General features: G+C 39.3%; 2 protein-coding genes across 3 annotated transcripts; one reads left to right on the plus strand and one right to left on the minus strand.

The window, feature by feature from the left end:
- Positions 1-246: 246 nt before the first annotated feature.
- Positions 247-6,108, minus strand: STI (AAA-type ATPase family protein). The gene is made up of 6 exons (XM_089611634.1): positions 3,898-6,108; positions 3,568-3,784; positions 2,444-2,995; positions 1,522-2,152; positions 762-843; positions 247-676 (listed from the first exon to the last, which is right to left on the minus strand). The coding sequence occupies exons 1-6, from the start codon at positions 5,797-5,799 to the stop codon at positions 578-580; spliced, it is 3,483 nt and encodes a 1,160-aa protein (XP_089467760.1). The 5' UTR covers positions 5,800-6,108; the 3' UTR covers positions 247-577.
- Positions 6,109-11,876: 5,768 nt separating this feature from the next.
- LOC149400056 (PHD finger protein Alfin1-like) lies at positions 11,877-15,438 on the plus strand. 2 transcript variants are annotated; one of them, XM_089611371.1, is made up of 6 exons: positions 11,877-12,112; positions 12,255-12,384; positions 12,492-12,524; positions 13,296-13,524; positions 14,647-14,767; positions 14,867-15,438. In XM_089611371.1, the coding sequence occupies exons 2-6, from the start codon at positions 12,288-12,290 to the stop codon at positions 15,146-15,148; spliced, it is 762 nt and encodes a 253-aa protein (XP_089467497.1). In that variant the 5' UTR covers positions 11,877-12,112; positions 12,255-12,287; the 3' UTR covers positions 15,149-15,438. The 2 variants fall into 2 exon arrangements, with proteins under 2 accessions (XP_089467497.1, XP_089467496.1); XM_089611370.1 differs by lacking the exon at positions 11,877-12,112 and having other exon boundaries at positions 12,139-12,384.
- The last annotated feature ends 9,301 nt before the right edge of the window (positions 15,439-24,739 follow it).

Genomic DNA, 24,739 nt, shown 5'->3' on the forward strand with positions numbered 1-24,739 from the left:
AATAGTACTTTTTTTGCTAAAATATTGTTTTTTAAGGGCTGTAGATGGCTCTAAGGAAAAGTCTTGGGTTCCAATCGTTCTCTCCGTGTTCAAAACTTTCAAAACAGGCATTGGCTTCTTATACAACGTTTTCATCTCTTGTTCATCTATAGTTATCTCATTGCTTGTATCAAGGAAAACGAAATATTTTTTGAAACTAGCCAAAAAGGCAATAGGAGAAGGTAACGCAGAAAAAAAAAATCAGAATAATAAATAAGCTCGGACTAGATCCCATGATGATACAATCTTTTCAAAAGACAAAGGCCAACTTTGAGCTGCTCTAAAAAAATTTCTTTGACTGATATATTGATTATTCCATGCCAGTTACTACAATAATGCTTTCTAAAGAAGTGTTTTTATGAATGCCCTGAAATGAAAATCTGGGAGCTTAAGAAGGGATTGCTGCCTCAAGCTGAGCCCATTAACATTTTCTCTCGCCAATATACTTCCGAAGGAGAATAGCTTAGTCGTTAAATAAATACCTAAGGATGGACAACACACGATAGTATCTCCAAATCTCCTAACCCGAATCTCTTGTTCATCTTCTTAACCTGCTCTCAGTTTTCTTTGCCTTTCCACATTCACCAAACAACGAAAACCGCGCACCTTTCTGCGGCCGAACAGGGGTTCCTCGAACCTGTTTATAGCATAGAAATAGATTTCATAGAGTTCTAGAGCAATAATGTCCAACTTAATGTTCAATGTATACCATGAAAACTTACTTTTCCATTACTGTGATTTTTGCCCCTGTTCCAACACAAAAATCTACCGCAGCCTCTCTTACCGGACCCTGATTCATAGCCCCTGAAGGAAACAGAGAAGAACATAAATTATTAGGAAAGGCATCAAAGACTACGATGAATGACTTTGACCTTGGCAAAAGTATAACACCGGAACACAAACAGCGATGGTCTAAGAATATAACAATCCATTTCTAGAGCTTAAAGCCGTGATCAATCACTTCAAGCAATGGCCGACCAAATAATACTCTGTTATACATTATCTCATTTCTCAGCTAAATTCTTGAGATTTTATGTAGCCCAAAAAGTCAACTTCTCACGCCATCTTGACCTAAGATGAATAGTATCTTATTAATATATATAAAAAAAAACTAGAGGTTTGGTCGCTAGGTTCCCCCAACCCCACAACATTTGGGGACCCGGAAATACTAGCAATTGATAAATGAGTACCTTTAGAGGAACTTGAACTTAAAATATCTTGGGAATAGACCGAAGACCTAACCACTAGACTAAAGACTCTTAGTTAAGCATAAGCCCAGAATAGGTTTTCAGTTGAGGAGTGGCATTTCTTTATCCATTTATATAGGTTAAAAGGTTGATTTGCAAAAAGCACAGTTTACATCAGAACATACTCATGAAGCTTAGCTTGCATCATGAACTTGGGGGTACAGGGTAATAATTTGTTTAGCAAAAACAGAAACGCGTAATATAAAAAGAAGATGGATTCATTAGTAAGACTCACATATTATCCTTTCCTGAAGCACCCACGAAGGTGATATCGTGCAATAAACTTGGGGACATTGGATAGCGATCCATCCTTCTGCCTGTCTGATCCTTCTGAAGGACACTGTCAGCTTTTAAAACCTTGAGCTCGTGGTTCAGCTCATCTTCCCACTGCCGAGACGAGAATCCATTCGAATTATTCGGGTCCATTTGATCCTCGCTGCCCTCTTGAGGCAGAACCTGATTCTTCTCAGGTTTCAGACGACTCAATGATCCGGGGGTTCCTTTCTCTGCAGCCTGTAACCAGGCAGTTTCTAGCCTTTGCTCTCGGATAATTGATTCTATTCTCTGCATTGGGATCTCCTCTTTATCACTTGCTTTCACACTGCCTTCGGCCAATAATTCCGTAGACGCGGAAGAGGAATGGTAGTCCCCATCTGGTGTTGAATGAGATTTAGTTCCCATCTGCCTTCTTTCCCCGTTAACGCCTATAGGACTTGGCGTAAGCTCTCTGTCTGGTAAGAGTATGATTCTGACCTCTATGTTGCATTTCAGAACCATTTCTATTGAATTTGTTATGCTGCTCAAGAACCTTTCAGCTCGATTTTTAACGTTTTCATCAGAAAACACAACGTAAGCAATCAAAACACCTGCACACAAAACCATGTTTCACGGTCGTCAATAATGTGCTTGAGCCAGTGTGACACGATTCAAGTTTTTTGGCAGTCGATATTTACAATAATCGAATCCATAGGGGATAGAGATATAAGCTGTATATACGAACACCAAAACTAAGTTAAAATCTGCAAGATAAAACCGAACTTCCGACTTTCGATATGAGCATTGGATTGCAGGAAAGGAAAAGCAGATAGAATGAAAGAGGTGAAGAGCTTCACAAGGGTTGAAAGAAGAAAAAAATCACTAGGTATTATGGAACTAACCTTCAACATCTGAAATAGAAACAAGCCTTCCATGAGTGTGAAGAAGTTGCCTCAATGTCTTTGAATGGCATTTGTCAATACACTGTGCCCATATACTATCTAATTTATTTGAGTTTACACATCGAATGCCAACATTTCCGACTTCATTATCATCATCACATGAAGCAGCTGAAATACTGCCATCAATATGGGAGTGTTTGGAGTTGATGCCTAAACCATCACTGCGAGATGATAAATCACGCCCAGACTCAGTGTTACCATGTATTGCCTTCTTCCTGGGAGAGCTTAATTTATGAGGCAGATAGTGAACTTCTGACTTGTGTTTATACACGGTGGCTTCTAGTGAGGCTGTTGACGGATCATCGTCAGTTGTCTTGTAGCTTTGTCTCCTGCTACCGCCCGAATGATTAGGGTCTGGAGAAGACACTGAACCAAGTTGCAAAAGTGTTGCCGTGAACCAAGTTGAACGTTCACTCGAAATCCTCAGTTGTTTCTCAGCGTCTGAAAGAAGCTTCAGGGCATGCTTAAATCTCTCCAGTTCTGCGTCCGTAACTAAAGCATGATCACCAAGTAAAGTTAAGCACACTACTAAAGAACTGGTATTACAAAAAACATGTGAATATTCATATGTGAAAGAAGAATACGTAGTGATTGTCACAAAAGAATGTTTCTTTCCCCGAGCTCTACACTATGATTGATTACAGAAACATATTCACGTAAGTATGTAGTATCTGGGAAAGTGAACCGCGAGGGAATGGTTTATTTGCCTTTCATCAGGATCTGGAATGAAAATATGATATACCATTTCCAGCAACTAAAGAAAAAAAAATAAAAAAGTATCTGGATTAGCACAAACAATTTTAGGTCATTTAGTTTTTTGTTTAGCGTACGTTTAAGAAATGTTGTTATCCATATACAAATGCATGACTTGTGGCCCAACCCGTGGCCGGTTTGAAACACACCTAGACTAAATTGCCTAACCTGTACTAATAAGTGCCTGCAACAGATCTCCAATTAGACGCTGTCTCAAAGTGTAACGACGCACAAAAAATAAACCGCAAAGCGCAAACGAACTTAATACATTCTAATCTCATAAATTTTGGTAAAACCGTATAAAGACTCACCATCTCTCCCGCCATATAAAGAGCTGTCTTTTCCATCGACGGTAATGTATGTTCCGGCAATGATATCCATAATCAGACTGGCGAGTTGGCTCATTAAGACTATCGGATCCACCCCCAAATCCATCAGCTCTCTGGCTCTTTTCACTGTTTCAGCAGTCTCGGATGACATTGCTACCTCCAAGAGCTCCAACAACTTCTCATCAGAAACAACCCCCACCTATGGAATAACACAGAGTGTAGCACAAGTAACATTTTCGTTAATTACATAAAAAAATTTCAGCAAACAACTGCGAAAATATGCTAGAAGCCGATGATGGGGTATTTACTCACAAGTTCATTCACGAGCGACTTGGAAATTCTTTTCCCCAATAAGCTCAATTGCTCCAGCATGGTTTCGGCATCCCGGAGGGAACCGTCTGCATTCAATGCGATCAGATCCAACGCATCCGATTCGACGTCTAGGTTTTCTTCAGCGGAAATCTTCCTCAGCCTCGTCGCGATGTCGGAGTCTTTAATCTTGTTGAAGAGAAACCTCTGACACCGAGACTGTATAGTGCGGGGAACGTTGTCGAGATCGTTCGTCACGAAAATGAACACGACCCGCTGAGGCGGCTCTTCGAGAAACTTGAGAAACGCCAGCCACGTTTTCGAAGACAACAGATGGCACTCGTCGATCACGAGAACCCTGTACCGCGAGGAGGTCGAAAAACCCGACAACACGCTTTTCATCAGGTGCTTGACTCTATCGATTCCCAATTTGTCGGTGCCATCGACTTCCCAGAGATTTCTGCTCTTTCCCGAGACGATCTCCAAGCACTCTCTGCAGCACCCGCACGGCCTGGACTCGCCGGAGGCCAAGCAGTTCAAGGCGGAGGCGAAGATCCTGGCCGCGGACGTTTTCCCGGTCCCCCTGGGACCCTGGAAAAGATAGACCGGAACGATCCGACCCCTCGAAACAGCACTCGCGAGAGACTGCACAACAATGCTCTGCCCGATCAGCTCGCCGAAGAGCATGGGCATATACTTTCGGCTGAAACTCGCGGCGTTTTCGGGGGTCCCTTCTTCTTCTTCTTCTTCCTCGCCGTGGAGCGCTACGATCTCCATCCCTTCGTGACTCGCCGACCATCTCCGCCCGTCCAGCCGGCTCAGACCCTCCAAATCGAGCTCCGCGAAATTATTCGACACATCATCGTCGTCGCCGTCGCCATCCTCGTCTCCGCTCATCGAAAGCAGCGGAAGAACTCCCCGAGCGGTCCTCCTCGGGACTTGTCTCCGGCCGGGGTACACAGTCTGACTCCCGCACAGAAAGCTACTGCCTTTTCTCCTCAGAGTGTCCGAGAAGGACGGCGAGTAACATCCTCCGCAGACGCTCCTATGCTTGGCGGTCCTCTTCGACCAATAGCACGGGATTCCACACCCGTGGCGGCCCGGGAAGTCGAAGCCGTCGTCCGCCTCATCAGCGGTCCCGTCCCACGACTCGGCAGCGCCGCCGCCGCCGCAGCACCGGTTCAGCGAGCTCGTCGACAGCGCCGGCGTACTGTAAGTGTACGACGAGTCGCCTCTCCGGGGCCAGCTCTTCCGGTTCTGGCTCTTCTTGTTGCTGACCATTCGGAGCAGCGGCGAAGCTCCGGAGAGGCGGTGAGTGTCCTCGGAGTTACAGTAGTCCTCGGTGGTGGTGTCGCCGTCCGATGCTAGCCCTAGGGAATCCAACCGCCTAGAGAGAGCCACGTCTTTCTTACAACTCGACAGCACGTCCAAACGGTTATTCAGTTTCTTACCTCTCTTCCTGACCCCGATCCCGGCGCCTCTCTTCGCCGCGGCCGAGGACGACGGAGCGAGGCTCGTGTCCCTCCGCCTGAGCGCCGCCGCGGAGGACCGCCGCCATTTCGTCTCGCCGCCGGTGTAGCGAGCGTCGCTGAGGCTGCCGTCGATGCTGCTTCCTCCGGCGAACGACGACGACTCTCCCTCATCCTCGTCGTCCTCCTCCGGCCGGGGGTTCTTCCAGTTGTAGAGGAACACTCTCTTGTCGTCTCTCCGGTGGTTGGCCTCGGTCTCGGAGGCCGTGTTCTTCCGGGCGGAGGAAACGGACGGCATTACGGCGGCGGATCTGGAGGAGGCGAGCGGCGACCGCCACGACGAAGTGGTGCCCGGATCTCGGAGCGCCCGAGTGGCCTTCCGAATCTGGGTCAGCTCTTTCTTCAGGTGCAGATCAGAGGCTCGAGCTTCCGACATTGTCGATTGAGAGGACTCGGAAACAACGACGCTGATCGATTCACATCACAAGCATATCCTGGTTTTGATGTCTATTCACTGTTGATCCGATTGAGGAGAATCACAAGCTTTCATACTAGACTGGTTTTGATTTGAAGCGAAATGTGGACTTGGGATTTGCTCTGCTGTCTCGTTTTTATTCGAGGCGTTACAAGGCTCTTTTAAATTTATTTTTTTCTTCTTTTTCTTCGCCTCCGGTGTTATGTTCTTAATTCTTATCTTTATTTGTATGATATTTAACTAAATAAATTCCAAAAACAAATAATTGAGTTGGATGAGTTCATTATAATGGAAGATAATTGAAAATGGGAATTATGTTAAAAAAACAAACAGAAGCGAAGTTGTGGAAAAAGGAAAAAGGTTTGAATGGGTGACTGGAAATCTCCCTCCAAACACCCTACGTCTGCTCCAAAACGAAAAGTCCAATTCCCAAAGAAAAAAAGAGAGAAAACAAAACAAAGTAAAGAAACAAAAAAAGGTGATTTTCAAAAGACAACAAATTATATTTTATAATCTTGTAGTTTTTGGATTTTTCTTATAAATTTTGTTGTTCTTGTATTTTCTTTCATGTCTTTAACTAGTGTTGTGGATTGCCTACCCAAAATGAAAGGGGAAAAAAATACTATTTTTTCTAAATGAATGCATAGAGTCATCGACTCATTTGGGAATATAGCACGACTACAAATCTCAAAAGTCTATCAAGTAAATAAGATCAATACTAATACATCATGTCACACCACCTCCAAAGTGTTAGCTATCTTTAAAAAAAAAAAAATACTAATATATCATGGAATTCATATTGCACACGTGGACCCGTGGTGAAAATTTTTACTCGCACCGATTTGATCGTGGGTTCGAGTCACGGTTAGAATAAAGATCCACTTTAAAATAATTATTATGAGAGTGTAAATTAAAGACCTGGGGACAGAACCATGATACAACTTGACCAAAGAATTGAATAATTATGCTAGTCAATAATGACTCAAACGGTTATGTGTCACGTTGACTTAACACAACAAAGAACAATGAAGATCAATAGTGAATTGGATTCAACATCTGACAATAAACTTTAGTCTAATATATTGATTCTTTATAAGAAATGTTATACAAGCAAGCAAGAGAGTCTGCATGCAACATACTATAAAGTAACTATGGAAACTCTTATAAGAGATCACAAGGTGAAGAAGAATTACTTCACATGAAGCTGAACAGATGAGACACGAATAGGTAAAATTACTCAAGTAGAGATGCTCATGCTGAAATGACTTCATTCAGTTCTCATATGATCAATCATACAAGAATTAGTTGAACAATGGATCGATATAATTGCTGACAAGGGAAGGATTATGATGTTGATGGTATAGGCCACACGAGATGATTCTTTGAAATTATCCATTTTTAAAAAACTATTAAATGAACATATATTTGTACTATTTGATTTGAAAGATTATCATCTTATGTTATAACTTATAACGACATTAATTATAAAATTCATTGTCTTTTACACAAAGGTCTATATTTGTTGTCGCTAAAAGTATTCTAACGTGAAAACTGTTTGGCAACTTTTCACATCGTTTCCTATCAAATTTACATGTTTGCTGTTTTTTTCATGGGGAGATTCCATTGAGTGAATGGACGAGCATTTATTGTCATAGATCGTCAAAAGACGTGAAACGATGCCCTCCTCAATGACTTGTCTCATATGATAGCGTTCATATTTGCAATAAACCATCAAATTTTTTGTTTATATATATCAAGTGGAATTCAATGAAAAATACAAGTGAGGGGCTTCCAAGGCATGATGTCTATAAACGGTTGAATTGTGAATAAATAGCACGTCCACGTATACTTTTAAAAAGATAGGTAAACACAAACTACAAAATCGCAAGGTTTAGTGTATTAGTCTACAATGGAGTGATTCAAACTAGAATGAGCTCTAATATTATAACAAGGCAGTATTAGGGAGGTTGTAAAATAAGCTCCCACCTCATCCACAACTGTTCTTAAACGTGGGTTTTGAAGATATCCATTGGAGAATAAGATTTCGGTGTGCTAGAGATCGTGCACGTGTTAGTCTCGTGAGTACACCGAGCTCGGATGGATTTCAGGAACATGTGAATGCTAGACTATTGTGGTCACCGAGCTTGGTTGGTATTGGGCTTGGACGCGAGGTTCGGTGAATACTCTGCTTGGACGCCAGGCTTAGGGCTCGGTGAACACTTTCTCAATGGTTGTGTTAGAGTGCCATTTTTATTGATGTTGACCTTTTTTTTTTTATCACAGTGCTGGATCCATCTTTGTGTATGATTGATATGATTTTCATCATGTACCACGCCGACAAATGCGATAAAACCCGTGGTTCATGTAGTCTCCAATATATTTTTCTAGAATCAGATTCGTGAAAAGGGGAAACCTCGACCCATAGCTTATAAAGAAGCAAGAACTTTGATATAAGGAAGACGTCACAAACGGTGGTGGAAGCCCGTTTGATAAATCATGTTGAACGCCACAGTAAAACTCTGATAAATACGAAACGGTTAACGAATAACACAAAAGAGGCACACTTTTTTTCTTAATTCATCATTGTATATCATTTTCTATTCATCTAAAAGAGTATTTATAGGCGTGAAATAACCCTTCATGGTAGGTATCCAAAGAGTCTCATTCAATACTTAAACACAGTATTAAAACTACTAGATAATTAAACCATAATAAAAAAAGCATAGCGAAAAAAACCTTTTGTATTGAGCCCATTAAAAATCATTATTTGAAGTTGAACTAATGAGGGTAACCAATAGCCATCCACTTTGCAATTTGATAAAGGCCAAAAACGTGGTTACCGCATACAAATTCATCTTCAATTGCTTTAATGATAAAAGTACAAAGATATTACTCTAAAAGTAGGGGTGTACAAAAATTGACCGAAAATTGGTTAAACCGATAACCGAACCGATCCGGAACCGAAATTCGGTGCCACGTCATCAAACCAAAAATTCGGTTCGGTTAACCGAAACCGAATTTAAGAATCGGTTTGGTTATCGATTTTGAAAATCCAAAAATTCGGTTATCGGTTATTTAACCGATTTTTTTTATCCAGTTTTGAAACCGGATAACCGATTTGGATAATTATAACATCTTTAAAACTGGTTATATTGTAACATCTTTAAAACTGGTTAACCAGTTTTAAAACGGTTATAAAACCGGTTATCGGTTTTTCAAAATCGGTTAACCGACCAATTCGGTTCGGTCATTGGTCCATTCAAAACCGAAAATTCGATTTTGGTTTTCAAATTGGTCCAAAACCGAATCGAACCGAACCGATTTCACCCCTATCTAAAAGTGTAGATCAGCCCAAATGCCTTAATGATTCAGCCATTCATCTTTGCTCAAATCATGACATTCTTTTTTCTCAAGTCTTGAATTTGAATTGGCTCTTTTAATGTCTTTGTGTCACGCTCCACTGATCATATCAAACCGAGCTCGGATGGATTACATGAAACATTTGAATGCTAGACTCGTGCGGTCACCGAGCTTGGTGAATATTGGGCTAGTGAACACTGTCTCAATGGTTGCGTTAGTGTCATTTTCATTGATTGATCTTTTTTTTTTAATTTTTTTATATCACATTGGTGGATCCATCTTTTGTATGATTGATGTGATTTTTCTCATGTTGTATATCTATCCTCAACAAGGTAATTACTGGTTAGTATACTATTCACGAACATTGTGATTTTGTACATTATCAATAGATTATAGGAAAATTACAAATATAGTGTTTTTAAAATGTAATATTTTCATAATAGTGGATGTTTAAATTTTTTAAAAATTAGTATTTTTTTAAACAAAAAATTGGCTGCTTAAGCCACGGAATGTGTAGCAATTTAAAATTGGCCAACCTTTCGTTAATATGCTGTAAATAGCCATATTGCTTACGTGGCAGCTTATTAATTAAATTAGGTTTACACTTTTTCCCTTATTTAACTCGCAGAAACTGAATAGGGAAGTTTTCAAATTTGAAATTTCCTGCAGATTTTGAAAATTAATAGCCCATTTATTGTTATGTTTTTGGAAGTTTCTAGCGTTGACTTTAGGTAATTAGTATCTATTTTCGTGGTTAAACTCTGTAAATATATTCTTCATTTATTGATATTATTTTGTCTTCCATATATTCATAATTTTCAGAATTTTCGTGCTCAAAATATTTCCATAATTTTTTTTTTTCAGTTCAAATATACTGTAAATAAGCTTCTTATTTACAATGAATATACTGTAAATATACTTTGTATTTACAATGAATATACTGTAAATATACTTTGTATTTACAATGAATATACTGTAAATATGCTTCTTATTTACACGAATATACTGTAAATATGTTTTCTATGAACAGCAACAAAAAAAAAAAAAAACTGTTCTTCTTATTTAATCATATGTCTATCTCTTCCTACGCGGACCTCGGAGGTCACCGGCAGCGATGGTGACTTGACCACCATCAAAATGGACCGGCGATGGTGACTCGCTCGCGGCTTGGATCTTGGATCGGCTCGTGGTCGCTCAACAACGCTCGTGGACGCTCGGATCTGCGCTTCCCAGCCATCGCCGGTCGCGATCTCCTTCGCGCGTCGCTCGCGGCTTGGATCTTGGATCGGCTCGTGGTTGCTCAACAACGCTCGTGGACGCTCGGATCTGCGCTTCCCAGCCATCGCCGGTCGCGATCTCCTTCGCGCGCGCTCTCCGACGGTCCGACGCGACTCGATCTCCGCCATCGTCGGTCGCGGCTTCCCTCGCGTGCGTCGCCAGCCACTCCAGCTTGACCCGGTCGAGGATCTCCTTCTCAGGCGCGGCTCGGGCACCAGCCTCCATCTGCGATGGACTCGTCTTCGAGGTCTGCAGAAATCGCTGCAACAGATTCGTGAGAGGATATTATCGTTTGGGGTTCTTCTTCTTTTTTTTTTATGGAAATTAATGTGGGCGGTTGTGTGTGAACGCATCTACACGGTTTTAATTACTTCCTAGATTTTCGCGAGCATTAATAACGAAATATTTTAGCTGATTAATAACGAAACTGGGCGGGAAAAAGAAAAGGGTAGTCTAGTCAAATTTTGGCTGTTAATAAATCATCCGGGCTATTTACCACTTATTTACAGAAACGTTGGCTAAAAATAAATTGGCTATTTTCAGGAGGCTACTTAGCTTAATTACCCTTTTTTAAACTGTAAAACGTTATTTGAGATTATTTTTCATATAACTGAAATTATAAACAATAAACAAACTTAAATAGAGCCAAAACACATAAACAACTTTTTTTCTAAATGTAAAAAAAAAAAAAAGAATGATTGTTTGAGAATGTGGGGCTTTTATACCTCTTCCATCTTTTCTTCTTAAAAATGTCTCACATTTGTATAAAATTTTACACTAAAAATAGTCATTGATTTGAAAACAAATGTAGATTGGAGCAGAAATGCATACCGCTAAAAAAAAATAGGTCAACCCTTTTTTCAAAATCGAATGACTATAGTCTGACTATTCAAATATTAAAAATATAGCATAATTCATGCTTAATTATGCTATAGTATAATACATACATATTTTTTGGCTGGACTATTGTCTAAATATTGGATAATTAAGTTAAATATTTGACCAAATGTCTAACTTTTTCTTAAATTATTTGGATAACTATGAGTAGTCTTATGCAAAGGAAGCAAGTTTAGATTGGGGGAGTACCAAAGGTCCAGGGGATGGCAAAATGCCTAAAAGAGTATAAGAATAACCTTCAAAATTTAAAATGTTTCATAAAAGAAAAAAAAAAAAAAAAAACAGAGCAGACCCGGAGGGTGATTCTGTAACAAATAATAGAACTTATGGGCAAATAAAACATTTCCAGAAAATGGATAGGTAGTACAGGTATTCCGTTTAAACTTGGAAAAAAAAAAACGAAAACGTTTTGAGGACATTTCCGTAATAGCATATACGAAGTGAGAGCTGGAGAGAGAGAGAGAGAGAGAGAGAGAGAGAGAGGTGTTTGGTGCCTATAAAACAGAGAGAAAGAGAGAGAGAGAGAGTGTGGCTCGGCGGCATTTTAACCTCTGCAGTTGACGTTAAGCAACAAACCGTACAAAAGAAACCCTAAAAAGTCACATCTCTCCCTCAAATCGCATAAAATTAGCAATAAAAAGTGAATCTGTTCGAATAAATCCCTGGGGTTTCACGTTTTGGGCCTTTTTGGTTTCCCGAATTGGGTCTTTTCAGTGGAAGGGGTTATATCGCTGCGCTGGTAAAATTGGTCGATTCAAGCGGGGTGTTTTGGGAATTCCATTATTTTTTTTTAATATTTATAGTCTTCTTCAGGTTTTCGTTGAAACGTTAGAATTTAGGTTTTTGTTTCTGTTTCTGGAAATTCTGTGTTTTGTTAATAGTAAACAATTAAGACGAAAAGAGAAGAGAGAGCTATGGAAACAGCTGCTGCACCACACCCTCGAACCGTTGAAGAGGTGTTCCTTGATTTCAAAGGCCGACGCTCGGGCTTGGTGAAAGCTCTCACTACTGGTTCTCTCTCTCTCTCTACTTTTTTTATTTTATAATTTCTCTAATTAGTCTTCTTGTCTCACAATCTCTTTTATTTGAATTTTTGTTTTTCTTTGTTTTTTGTGCAGATGTTGAGAAGTTCTACCAGGACTGCGATCCAGGTTGGTTTATTGCTGGATATTTGATGTAGCATCTGGTGTTTTTTTTTTTTTTTTTTTATCTTATTTTTTATATTTCGTATACATCTTCTCGATAAATTCCTGTTCGCTCGGTTACTTCTTGGATGAAATCTTGCTTCAGCATCTGGTTTCTTGGTTGTTTTTTTTTTTGCTTTTTTTTTTTTTTTTTTTGTTTTCTTGTTCTTCTTCCCTAAACTATTGAATTATCTATCAGATTATCGTCACATTCAAAATACTTCCTGCCAGGAGCTTTTAGCCTGTTGACCAATGCCTGTAGCTCGTTGACTTCCAAACATGATATGACTATACACACTAGAAGCCCCAAACTATCATTCAAACGATTTCCAACTCAATTCAGCAAACGAAGAAAAAATGTCCATCCCATTCCCAGCTTTTAGGCTTAGGGAATTCCGAAATGCGAAAGAAGTCTTGATTTCTTGAGTTTATTGCTTGCGATTTCTTGTTTCTAGGTTCACATGTTTCGAATCTACAGGTCCATTTCATACGTGGCCAGCCTCTCAGCAATACTAGATGTGAATTTGAGACTGTCATTGATATTTGATATAGCATCTGGTTTCTTGCTATTCCATATTTATCTTCTCAATAATTCCCACTGTTTCTTTTGCTTAATTTATATAAACCATTGAATTGTCTCCGTGTCATATTTTATCCCGCTCTGGTGGGATTAAACGGTTTTGGTATAGTTTTTAGTTAAATGATGGAAACTGAAAGGGCCGTGCATTTTGTGGGCAGAAAAGGAGAATCTGTGCCTGTATGGGCTTCCGAACGAAACATGGCTAGTGAACTTGCCTGTTGAAGAAGTGCCTCCGGAGCTTCCAGAGCCGGCGTTGGGAATAAACTTTGCGAGGGACGGAATGCAAGAGAAGGACTGGCTGTCACTCGTTGCGGTCCACAGTGACTCCTGGTTGCTCGCTGTTGCCTTCTACTTTGGCGCTCGATTCGGTTTTGGTAAGAATGAAAGGTAATCATGCCTAATCTAATCTTCTATGTGTTTTTTTTTTACATTAATTTTTTTTCCCCTGACGATGTACTTTTTTTTTTTGTTATGCCGTTTGGTTCCTAGTTTGTTGAATCCCGATTAATCATTTATATTCGGATGGCTTGTTTTGAACTTGCTGAAATTTTGAAATCCCACACTTCTCTGCTGAGGATTTATATATTTGTTTCTGGAGAACATTCTTTTCTCATTTACTCTTCTATTGGCCAACAGTTGTTTTTTTTTTTTCGTTCTCTGTTTTTTTTTTTTTTGTTAATTATTGTATATTATCTAGTAAATTTTACTTGTGGATACTTTGCTTATATGGAAGTAACGATCACTTTAAGTAATTATTCATTTTATTTTATTTGGTTTGTGTGGTTTTTTTTTTTTTCTCTGTTTCTGGCCAAGTGTTTTGGGTTTTGAGAGTTGGCCGAGTGTTTTTCTGATTGTACCCATTGGCCTATTTTGTATCTTTTCGGTTTGCCCGTTCAATAAAAAGTCCCTTGTTTCCTTAAAAAAAATCATTTTTGGAAGATATATGTTCTTTTCGGTGAATTATATCTAATATACTGCCCCTTAGAGAGTTCTATGTCGTGTCATTTTCTTTTCCTCTTTATTTCATATTTTTCCTTCAAAAACACAATCGTTACCTATGATAAACTATATCCTTTAAAGGAAGAAAATATACCTCCATCAAATTTATTAATGGACGTGGATCATGTCGCTTCTGGTTGCCACTTGAGGATGCAAATTTTTTAAATTTCAGTTATAATATTTATCGACAAAGTACTTATTTCTACAATTTGACTGATCACATCAAGGAAAAAAGCTTGAGCTTCGATTTGTTCACGATCAGTTTATGTCCGTCCTTCCATAGCTCTTTCTAGCTCTGTCGAGTTATTCGGTGATGATCCTTTTTTATATGAGAAATTTTGGTCGAACTTTATGAACGCTTGAATGAGAAGTCTAGGTTGTGCTCATGCAGAGTTGGAAGTATTATAAAGCCCTGTTAAGAAAAGAAAATAAATAAATTTCGACTTTGTCTATATTTCATTTAACTAAAATCAGAGCGGATGTTGATTTGATGTTGTTGGAAATGCACAGGAAGAGGCTTTTCCAGATGATCAATGATCTTCCAACGGTATTTGAGGTTGTGACCGGAGTTGTCAAGCAACCACATTCCATTACTGCAAACAATAACAGCAAAAGCAAATCCGGCGGGAAGGTCTATACAAATATTCTCAATTTTTTTTTTTTAAATTTTTCTTTTCATCTTTATTTAATATTTTTGTAATTTTTACACTTTTCCCATATATCACTGCAGTCTCGCCAGTCAGAGTCGCATAATAGCAAAGGTCCGAAGTTGTCACCGCTACCAAAGGACGAGGACGAAAGCGGAGAGGAAGAAGAAGAAGAGGAGGACGAAGAGCAAGGCGCCAATTGCGGGGCTTGTGGAGATAATTACGGAGCGGACGAGTTTTGGATTTGTTGCGACATGTGCGAGAGATGGTTCCATGGAAAATGCGTGAAGATCACGCCCGCAAAAGCCGAGCACATCAAGCAGTACAAGTGCCCTGGTTGCAGTACCAAGAGGGCTCGAGTTTGATCACTAAATCTCGCCTCGTGGTTATTGATAATCCAAACTAGACAAAAGCTGAAGCAACAAAAAAAAAAAAAAAAAAAAAACGATCTTCGTGGTGGCTTCAAAATTAGGGTCAGTTGTCAATTTTAGTTTATTACTGAACTTGAAATTGCTTCAGACTGGATTCCAAGTTTTGATACTCTTATTTTATTTATCCATCTATCTGTGTTCTGGCTTACTTTTTCCAAGATTTTTTTTTTCTTGACGTTATATACTTCTATGGATTTCATCCCTAATGCATATATGTTCTCACCTATGAACTTACACCGGTTACAACTTGATCTTGAAATTGAAAACTAGAAAGCTAGTATTGTAGCTACTCGGGTTGCCCGTGTTCTACAAGTAATTCTCTGTAAATATGCACTTTAAGGCTTCGATTCTCATTTGGAGCGTTGAGCGATGATCCGCAACACTATTGCGAGACATGCACAGGGTGAATCGGGAGTTGAAAGTGCGTAGTCTCTCGTGCTCGATCTCTCTTTAGAACTATAGGGGAAATATTGTAGCTGTCGAGAGATATGCTAAAGTCGGTCCAAGTAACCTGAAATTTCTCGGCATTATGTACATGCACGATCTGGGATATTTGGCGATGACTTCATGCACAATCTGGTGGCAAGTTCATAGGGAAGTATGCTTTATGAAATATTTTACACGCGTTTAATTCCTAATTTATATTACGTAAATACTTTTTTGCTTGTAAATTATTATATAAACCTGGGAGTGTCAAAGTATGGGCTGGCAATATGGTTCTCACATTCGTCAATAAGAACAATACAATAAATTTCTCCTGATTTTTTTAGGAGGCAATGGTGCATAAATACTTTGTGTTTTTATATTTCATACTTGTATAGCCATTTTTTTCAGACAGAGATAACCCGGTATTACCAATATTATCATATTTGGATGGGAGGCAATAAAGGCCTGGCTGGGGCTTAAGCCCCCCTCAAAAATTTTATTTTATATTTTTTACTCAAATTTCATTTTTTTTTCTTCATATTTTACCTTGAGAATTTACAAGTTAGTACCCTCTGAAAAAAATTTAATTTAGCCCCCTAAATTTAGAATATAGCTCCGCCGCCTTGATGGTAGAATGCCTGTAGGGCTGTAGAGAAAATAATGGTGACGCATATACGCCTAATGTTTTTGTATTGTCATACTTATACGCTCATTCTTTCATCTCCTTCGCGCTATTAGAGACCGAATACATAGTTTATGTCATCACCTTGTTTCAAATCGTAAAAATGAAAATTGAGGGGTTTTTTTTGTCCTAAAATATTGAAGGGTTTTATTTTTTTTTATGATATAATGGCTGCGTTTGGTTGAGATTAAAATGCCCTGTTTTTGTTTTTAGAAAAAACTAAACTGCTTATTTGGTGTTTGGCAAAACTGTTAAAAAAAAAAAACTTCAAAAACGTTTTAGATTTTGTACATGAGATGGAAAAGCTAGGATTCTTAGCTTTTAGAAAAAGTGATTTTAAGTTTGCTATATAAATTACCGTAATATTCTCGTACAAAGTGTATCTAAGTCATCTGTATGATATTTTAAATTCTATCTCCCTTCATAAATTGTGAGAATTTTTGTACCATAATACATAATTTTTCTCTCTGCCTCATCTTTTTTTTTTTCTATCTAAGAGTGAAACTTGATTAAAAATGATGTGTGCATTTTATTGGAATATCGTTGACCGTTGGAGTCCAATTGTAGTTTGTCTTGTTACGTTATTTTTTTTTCTCTTTGATTTTTTTTAGAAAAAAAATATTATTAATATATATGCATATAAATAAACATATTAATAATTTTTATTTAATTTTTAAGAACATGTTTATTTTAGTCTTTTAACTATAATATTTATTTTACCAAACGTAAAATCAACTTTTATTATCAGCTACAACTGTTTTATAAACAGTTTACCAAACACCTGTCAGTTTTTGAAAAAAAAAACACAGTTTTTGAATAAAAACACTTTTTTTTAAAGACAAATCTATGTCAAACGGGGCCAATGTAAAACAAAGGTTTTTAGTGATATTTCCCGATATTGTTGTGGCGGATGAGCAAGGGTCAAAGTACGGTGAGGGTTTTGGCAATGACGAGGAGGAGGGAAAGAGGAAGGACTGAAATTTTATTATTGTTGTTGAGAAACTGGCTGACATGTTGGCAATGGCAATGAATTGTGTTTTTTTTTTCCCGGCACCGACGGTTTAGAAAAAAGAAGACGAGTGTGAGAAAGAAAAATAAAGTATTAGATACTTTTAGGTTTTTTACTTTTGAATGTTATTTTGCTTTTCTTTAATAGAGATTGGAATGCCTCCTCCTATTAGTTTCAAACAATGAGGTGATGCAAAGATGATGACATAAGCTCGGCTTCTGCTCATCGACGGCGTGAAAGAGATTTAATAATGGACCGGCTAGGTATCTAGCCCAAATTGAACACCTCCTTTAAAATTCTAACCCAACTATCACTTAAATTAGGTAACTAGCCCAATCCACTACCAAACAATATTATATCCTATCTTACCCCTCATCAAATACACACTAAAATTTTCACCTCCGACTTCGAATCCTTCAATCCTCCGATATTGTCTCCGACCTCCTTTTCCGCCATCAATTTTTTGAGTTTGCCACTTTCGAAGCCGACGAAGACGTCTCCGTTCTCAAACTTGAAAAAATGGTAAGTAAATATTATTTCCAATTCGATTAACCCATAGAACACCATAATCGAAACCCTAGCCCGCATCTCCGATCAATTCTCTATTAGATTAACTATAAAATATGGTAAATATTATTTCCAATTCGATTAACCCATAGAACACCATAACCGAAACTCTGAAACTTTAATGGTAAATAATATTTACAGTCCGGCCATTCGATAGTAAATATTATTTACTATTCGAAAAAGTAAAATACATGTCTCCGATTTGGCGAACGATTCCATGATTCAAATCCGATGATGAATAACTGGAAAAAATTTGGATTTAACAAACAAATAAGAACGAAGTTCTATGAAACCAAAGAACCTAAACATCTACACTAGACAAACAGAAACTAAGAAGGATTAAATAACTAACTCAGACAAACAAATAGTATAAGAACAATAGAATATCATCTACGAAATTGAGGATCCTAAACATCTATTCCAAATGAGTCATCGAATATCCTGCTTGCAAATCGCAGGATAACTTTAATGGTAAATAATATTTACCATCCGACCATTCGATAGTAAATATTATTTACCATTCGAAAAAGCAAAATACCTGTCTCCGATTTGGCGAACGATTCCATGATTCAAATCCGATGATGGATAACTGGAAAAAATTTGAAATTACCAAACAAATAAAAACGAAGTTTTATAAAACCAAGAGCAATTTTGGAAGTATGAGAAATATGTGATATTTCCCTAAATAAATGGATAGTTGGGCTATAATTTAAAAGTATCCTCTATAAGTAGGTTAGTTGTTCACAAATTTCATTAATAAATGAATATATAAACATGACAACACAAAATATTTAGTGTTTATTTCACCGTTATGTGCATAATTTTGTTGTTTTTCTACGTATGTGCCCTCTACTTATCTTCCCGTCCAAATATAAAGACAATTGGTAGTAAAAGTACAACTAAAATGTAATATTATATATTTATGTAGCAAAAAAAAGAGTATATAAAAATGAAAATGCAAAAATATTAAATATTTATACCGCTATTACAATTTTTGTACGACATACTTGCATTACCATGTAGATGTTACTTTACAATATATTTCGCTTTTGTATAAAATAATGCATCTTATTTGTTGAATATATTTTTTGCTTTATGAATAAATAGTGAAAATTGTATGTAATCCTGAACGATTGGAATGTAACAAAACTTCAAATTTGTTATGTTCCGTTCACACGGAACCAGATTTTATGTACTGTTCCGGTTCTATTCTTTTATCTTTTTATAATTTTATAATTTTTTATATAAAAAATAGATTATATTTTAAGTTTTAATTTTTAATTTTTTAATAGGTGATTATGTCGGAATCAAGCAGAACATGATGTTCTTTTCTGGTTTGACCGGAATTCAAATGCTATTCAAATCGAAAAAAATTCGGTCCATTAAGGACCGGAATTTTCGGTTTGTTTGGAGCGGGATTTTCCTTTCAACTTGAACATGGTAGTATTTTTTGAAACTAATCGTAAGCATGATATGTTTACTTTTTTATTGCAAACACATATAAAATAGAGTTTTTCAAGTCGTAAACAATCATTCTGCTTACTTAATTATACTATTTTGAAGTATATTTGAAATTCTGATTAGTTGCAAAGGCAAGATGTCGCACACAATGTGTTGACAATGTGTCCGACAACTTGCTTGAACACAGATATGGATAAACAACAAAAAGTGCAGAAAACAAAGTACACAGGATATGGTTACCCAGTTCGGTGAATCACACCTACATCTGGGGGCACGCTGCCAGTGGAAAGGATTTTCACTATCTTGTAGTCAATAGTACACACAAGGTTATATCTGATTACAATCAACAAATCAATAAAACCTAGAGACTATTACTACCAGTGATCACCTAGACAGGGACTCCCCCTGAATTTGAGCTCCGTCTCAATTCCACTCTTCGAGCAACCTCCTGGCTCGGATGACCTTCAGTCTTCAGTTGTACGTGAACCTTCAATCACGAAAAGCACAAGAACCCAACTCTCATACACTCAATCTGTGGAATAGTGTTTGAGAGAATACACCACTTAAAACCAAAACACACAGCCTCCCAGTCCGTCGGTCTTGCACGTCTAAGAGTTCTGAGTGTTTGATCAAAAGTGTCGAGTCTGCTAAGGGAGAGCGCATGGCTTTTATAGCAGCTGGACAATCCTGGAAGATATCTCGGGTTTCCTTACCCGGCCTCAAGCGAATATCACAAAGTAAAGACTCCATCAAAGTGAATATTCGAGCAATGAAGATAGCAGCGGAGGAAATCTTGCAATGAAGGCTCCAGCGAAGCAGATATCTTGTAATGAAGACAGCAGCGAGGCAATAACTCAGCAATAAGTCACCAGCGAAGCAATCTGTCGAAACTGGAAACTTGCCTGAAATACTGTCTGCACACACGAGGAAAGATTTCAATCCAGAAGTGGAGACATAGCTCTCGACATCTTTCCATACCACTTGCACTAAAAAATAAAGCCAATAAAACAACGTAACAACAATCTCCCCATTTGGCTATTTTTTAGGCAAGCACATCCAGGACAAGTTCTCATACAAGCGTCATAACCAGAAAGAGAGTCAAAATAAATGACCTCATGACGCCTCTCCCCCTGATTGCCTCAAAAAGATACCAAAGGCAAGGATCGACCAACACAGAGGGAGGAACAACAGCCTGAAAAGGGAATGAGAACTAGGGAAAAACAGCATATCATTCAACAGACAAAAGTACGATAAAGCTGTCTTACAAAGCATCCAAAACGAAACATATCAGTCTGAAGCACAAAGGAATAGTAGCAAAAGATGTCTAGAAAAGAGAATATTACAGACCAGAAACGAATCAACCAACAGTATCCTGATCATTCTCAGAGACATACACATCATCACCAGAATCAGAGTCTTCAGGGGCTTCAGAGACACGAGACCCAGTGGCGGGACCTGGCTGAGACGAGGTGGTAGAGCTCGGGGCGGTAAGGTCTTTGAGAAGAGCTTCACACTTGACTTTCCTGGATGAGAGGGTCTCGATGGTCTTTTTCAGAAACTCAACCTCTTCAAGGAGTTCCTTCACCACTTTTCTCTGGACATCTTCAGACATGGAACTCAAGTGAAAGTTGCTCGCATGTGCGTCAGATGTCTCGCCAGAAGGTCTGACAAGATCCTGAACATGTTTCCCTTCAAACAATTTGGGACTGAAGGAAAGGGCACCAGGACGCTTACCCACCACATCAGAACTCCTCAATATGTTCTTGTTTTGATTAAGCAGAATCCCAGTGATAAGAGAGGGAAAGCCGATGGGAAGCTTTACTGCAAAAGACTTGGCATGTTTTGCCAAGTGATCAAAAACAAAATCACCAAAGTCGAAAGAGGAGCGAGTACCTATCTGAAAAATGAGCCGAGCGAGATCTGCTGTGATGCTGGACCCATGAGAGGAGGGAGCCCAGTTGGCGATGTCAATGCGATATAGGACAGAGTACTTGACAGTGAGCTCGGCTGAGGGCAAAGTTCCCTTTGAGGGCCAGACCTTGGTCTCATTACCAGTAATTTCTTGCACGATGATGTCTAGAGAAGGAACTCGATCAGCTGTGATGATCTTCCCACGGCCCAAAAACTTGTTGATCACATCAGGAGAGAACTCAAAACAGTGGCCTCTGACAAAGACCTTCCTGAACTCTGGGTCTTCTGGAGAATCAAAGGAAGATGAGAGATTAACAATGAATTCTTTAACCAGCGCCGGATAGAACACACCAATGCCAGTGACAGTTCTCAGCATCTCGGCGTCGTGAAGAAGCTCCATAATGGCATCAATTTTCAGCGCCTCAGTGGACAATTCCTTTTCAGGAAAAATGGCGCGATGATAGACATATCTCCACTTGAGAACACCGTCTTCTTTGTGGAAGGAGATATTATCCATGGGAGCAGCAGGGATATTCTTTGGCAGCTTTTGCCCTCCTACAGACCTCTTGTTTCCCAATCCAACAGGGATAACAGAGTCTTCTTCTTCTTCAATCACCTGATCCTCAACGACGGGAGACAGGGGAGTCTGAGCCGTCTTCTTCACCCGTTTCTTGATCATGCCCATCTTTTTCTTTTTCTTTTTCTGAGCCGGGATGGGGACAGCCGAAGAGCTTTCTTCTGGAGACTTCTTCTTCTTCCTCTTCTCAGACAGAAGAGTGGCTAAGCACACATCCTCATCTCTCTGAGTCTTCTTCTTCAGAGAAGCGAGAATGTCCTCTGCAGCCTCCTGAACCTGGTCTCCCTTCCTCTTTAGCCCCAGGGAAGATGTGGGCACATCTTTCGTGACATCTTTATTCAGGCCTATCATCCCTCCAATGACATCCTCAGGTGTAGGCTCATGAACATCAAGACGCGAATTCTTATCCCTAGAACTATCATCAGGGATATTAGGAGCTTTAGGGTTACCTCGAACAATCTTATGGGGCTCTCGATAGGGGACTCTCCAGACCTTACTTCTTCTTCGCGATCAGCTTCGTTTTGTCCCTTTTCAGAGGAGGAACTGCTTGAGCTTGCTTCTCCTGTGATATCGGCGATGGAAAGGGCAGCTTTCTTCAGAATAGCGCTTCTGGCGGCAGAGAGAGATGGGTTCTTAGGAGGAACCGATGACCCAGCGTTCGCATCTCCGGCCTGACCATCGGCGCGTATGCTGGGTTTCAGACCTCGAACCCGGACACCATGCATGTTACTCTCAGCCCCAGGTTTCTTTGTGGCGACATGTTTCTTCTTCATCGTGGCTTTCTCTGACGGAGTGGTAGTACTGATCCCACTTCTTGTCCCAACCATTTTGTATAAGATTTTAGGGAAACTGCCACAAAGATAACTGTCAAAATGGGTAAGAAAGCAAATTCGGGAAACAAATCTTAAGAGCGCCGAAGAATAATAGGAAATTTCGAAATTCAAACAGGAAATAACTTCCCTTTCTTTCTTGGGAGAATAACCGTCTGCATGAGCGAGATCATGGCAAGGAGAAAAACGACGTCGCGACTTCAAATGGGCCTTGATTTTTCTTAGGCCCAGATAGACAACAATTGGCATTTTAGCCCGGCAAACCAGTCGAATGGGCCAACCAGATACATGGGCCCATGAGAGAAAGAACACTAGAGTGACACGAACAAGAGTCAGCGAAGGATTAGCGCAAAAGTTGAGACCAAAAAATCCTTCGATAAACAGTAATTGCTATTGATCAATAACACATAACCCAAGAGAAGATCTGAGATTTTCAAATCGGTTAGCATCCAAAGCCTTGGTGAAAATGTCTGCAAGCTGTTTCTCGGTGTGAATGTATTCGAGTTTGATCTTCTTTTCTTCCACAAGATCTCGAATAAAATGATGTCTGATCTCAATATGTTTGGTCTTACTGTGTTGAACAGGATTCTTTGAGATGTTGATGGCGCTAATGTTGTCGCAGAATAATGTCATGACATCTTGTCCAACATCATACTCAGCTAGCATCTGCTTCATCCAGAGGAGCCGAGTGCAACTACTCCCAGCAGCGATGTATTCGGCCTCAGCTGTGGACAAGGAAACACAGTTTTGCTTCTTGCTGAACCAGGAGATGAGATTGTTTCCAAGATAGAAACATCCACCAGAAGTACTCTTTCTATCAACCGTGCTACCTGCCCAATCAGCATCACAGTATCCCACAAGCGTAGAAGAAGTATCATAGGTATACAGTAAACCAAAATCAGCAGTTCCTGAGATGTACCTTATGATTTGCTTAGCTTGAGCCAGATGGCTAGCTTTGGGATTGGCTTGATAGCGCGCACATACACCTACTGAGTAGGCTATGTCTGGTCGGCTGGCAGTGAGATAAAGAAGACTGCCAATAATACTCCTGTAGAGGCTTTGATCAACAGATTCTCCATGCTCATCCTTAGTGAGTTTGATGTGAGTAGCGGCAGGGGTCCGCTTGTGAGAAGATTTCTCCAGGCCAAACTTCTTCACCAAGTTTTTGGCATACTTACTTTGGGAAATGAAGATACCATCACTCATTTGTTTGATCTGAAAGCCCAGAAAATAGTTAAACTCGCCGACCATACTCATCTCAAACTCTGATTGCATTTGTCGAACAAAAAGAGCCACCATCTTGTTTGACATTCCTCCGAAGACGATGTCGTCAACTTAAATCTGAGCTATCATGAGATTGCCATTCTCTTTTTTCACGAACAAGGTCTTGTCAACGCCACCTCGGGTATACCCATTCTGCACAAGAAATTGGGTCAGTCTTTCGTACCACGCACGAAGAGCCTGCTTAAGGCCATAGAGAGCTTTTCTGAGTTTGTAGACATGTTGTGGAGAGCTGGGATCTGTAAACCCTTTTGGTTGAGCAACATAAACTTCCTCATTCAGGTACCCATTGAGAAAGGCACTCTTAACATCCATCTGATAGAGCTTGAATTGCAGGTGTCACGAAATGCCAAGCAAAAGTCTGATAGCTTCAAGTCTTGCAACAGGGGCAAAGGTTTCATCAAAATCTACGCCTTCCACCTGTTAATAGCCCTGCGCCACAAGTCTAGCTTTGTTCCGAGTTATATTACCATGTTCATAAGATTTATTCTTAAAAATCCACTTAGTCCCAATGACATTTACATTGTCAGGCTTAGGGACCAGCTCCCAGACTTCGTTTCTTTCAAACTGAACCAGTTCTTCTTGCATAGCATTAACCCAGTATTCATCATCAATAGCCTCATTAACATTTTTTGGTTCAATCTTAGAGACAAAGCAGAGATTACCAATCATTTCCCGATAGTTAACAGGAGGTTTTGGACGAGTCTTTATTCCTTCACTGATTTCGCCAATTACCTCATGAGCAGGATGATTTTTCAGAATTCTTCGAGAAGGGATTCTC

The sequence above is a fragment of the Urtica dioica genome, chromosome 4 (assembly GCF_054948205.1).
Source record: "Urtica dioica subsp. dioica isolate 48M chromosome 4, U.dioica_male_clone48M_v1_H2, whole genome shotgun sequence".
NCBI lineage: Eukaryota > Viridiplantae > Streptophyta > Magnoliopsida > Rosales > Urticaceae > Urtica > Urtica dioica.